The sequence below is a fragment of the Octopus bimaculoides genome, unplaced genomic scaffold (genome assembly GCF_001194135.2).
Source record: "Octopus bimaculoides isolate UCB-OBI-ISO-001 unplaced genomic scaffold, ASM119413v2 Scaffold_307633, whole genome shotgun sequence".
Taxonomy (NCBI): Eukaryota; Metazoa; Mollusca; class Cephalopoda; order Octopoda; family Octopodidae; genus Octopus; species Octopus bimaculoides.
The window spans coordinates 1-2,291 of NW_026328453.1; the positions used below are offsets into that span (position 1 = coordinate 1).

A 2,291-nucleotide genomic window follows, 5' to 3' on the forward strand; every position below is an offset into this window, starting at 1 on the left:
AAATCATTCAAATGACTGGAATATTAAGTGTGTTAGTGGGAGGGAGTGGGGTGAGACGGTTCTTCGTTGTTGATGAACGAAATTCCAATTTAGCGTGTGAGAGTTACTATAAGATATAAAGATATGGCAAGATTAGATATTAGATGCAAACCATGTTTAGAACAGATGGAATTAATTAAACAACATATGGTATCAGAGAATTGTTTAAGTGATCAAGTTATTATATTTTCTTCAAAAATATATTTCATTGATGCTATTTAAAAATATTTGAAAAAGAAAGAAACTAAGATGAATAAATAAATCATTGGAAATACACCAGAGAATAGTTCCGAAAAAATGAAAATGAATTTAAAAAGAATAAAAATGGTCAAATGTAAGATGACTGACCTGCAGCTGGATGGTACATGATACTTGGTGGTGGTATCAGGCTGGAAGCTCGGGTACTTCCATCAGTACCCTTTATAGAGACTTTCATACTGAACTGATCGTGAGCATGGAGACGGAGCTGTTCTAAAGTGCTGGTTATGTCGTATTTATAGAGACGATCAAACGCCCAGAACATCTCGTGCTCGCCGCCTAAAATGCAAAACGTGCCTGCAAATTTGCATTCTCCATCTTTGCGACATACTTCGAACTCGACATCAGCAGATTGTCCAATGGTACGCAATAAGAAACCAGCATAGACTCGGTCTTTCTTTTTGGATTTCATTAATTCTGTTTCCAACTGTGGAATCGTCATACCATGGAAGATGAGGTTATCATAGTCGTAGTGTAATTTGTGATAATCGAAAGATGATTCTCCAGTCGAATGAGTTTTGGTTTGCTCGTTGTGGTTGGCATCGGAACTGAAGGGATTGAGAGGTCTTTTAAGCCTGTGGATTTCGCAGTTGGCACTATCATATGGAAGTCCTCGATATTTCTGCAAGGCTTGCCAGATGGCCCAGATACGATCAGTGTTTGAATGATGTAAGTAAAAGAGTGGATCGTATGAGGTGTAATGAAGGGTTGACATGCTGTAAGGAGAGTTGCCTCCTACCCACGAGTGAATGGCATTATGGGAGATTTCGAACTGGATTTCAAAGTCGCAGAAATTAGTTTGTTCTAGTGCAAACAGAATTTGATCGTAGAAGAAATGTCGACCTTCAAATAGTTGGTGTCGCGGCGCTCTGGTCGTTATCTCATCAGCTGAATCAATATGTGCGTGATGAAACGGATTGTCTGTCTCTTCAGTGACCAATGTTGGCAGATGAGTGAACGGTGTCGTCCAATCCCAATAAGGAATACCTGTTTTGGCACCTTTCAGTTTCAAAGCGTCTTCCATTTGCTTCACAAACAGTCTATGCCAGTGAGGGAATGTTACCATTCCATGTTGGCAGCAAGCATATGCCGTACCGTTCGGGTATTTACAGCTAAGTGGCATGCCGTGATAAGCTGCAATCTTCTGGTAACCGTTTTCAGATTTGTCAGCCATTACGTCACTTAAAGCATGTCTTAAGTTGTCAATCTCTGACGGTGTCAAACTGTTAACGTTCTTCCTAACAATTGTTCCCTCGGCGTATTCCTTATGATGATGATCATGTTGGTGCACAGATCCTGTAAAAGAAAACAGAGCAAGCTATGAAGTACCGAAGAAGGACGGGTCATATCTGTATTCAAAGTAAAGATAAACTCTTTAAAACAATTATCTTACCTTTAGCAGGAGAATATACCAACGAAGGTTTAGGCAAAGAATTCTGGTCTAAAACAGCGCCATCTACTGTTATAATTTCCATCTCCAAATGTACTTTACTGTCGTGATGGAAAAGAGATTCCATAGCGATACCTTTCTCCTTCAGAACCTTTGTGATGTCCATTTTATATGTTCTATCAAAATGCCATGGCATTTCTGTTTCTCCACCCAAAATGAACACAACACCAGCTCCTGAACAACTCTTGTCGTCACATAATTTCAGGTGGACGTCGGCTGAGGTTTTGATGCCGTGGAGTAAGAAAGTGGCGAACACACGGTCTTTCTGTTTCAATTTCTGAATTTCTATTTCCAAATGTTCAGTATCCATTCCATGGAACTCGAGGTTGTCGTATTTGTAATTCAAACCTTTGTAATCAAACAATTTATTTGGAGTGGCCAAAGCTCGGGTGGCCAAATTGGGATTGGATTCCCAGGTGAATGGTTTCATAGCCAAAGACATTTGATCAAGGGCACAGTAAGCTTTGTCGAACGGCATCTTTCTGTATTCTTGTAATTCTTGCCAAATTGCCCAAATACGGTCGACCTGAAACAAATATGATAA

General features: G+C 39.9%; 1 protein-coding gene across 1 annotated transcript; it reads right to left on the reverse strand.

The window, feature by feature from the left end:
- Nucleotides 1-352: 352 nt before the first annotated feature.
- LOC106867068 (hemocyanin, units G and H) lies at nucleotides 353-2,273 on the reverse strand (the record flags this gene model as incomplete). The annotated part of the gene is made up of 2 exons (XM_014934481.2): nucleotides 353-1,593; nucleotides 1,691-2,273. Coding segments are annotated over 2 exons (1,809 nt in total), but the record flags the coding sequence as incomplete, so codon positions are not given.
- Between the last annotated feature and the right edge of the window lie 18 nt (nucleotides 2,274-2,291).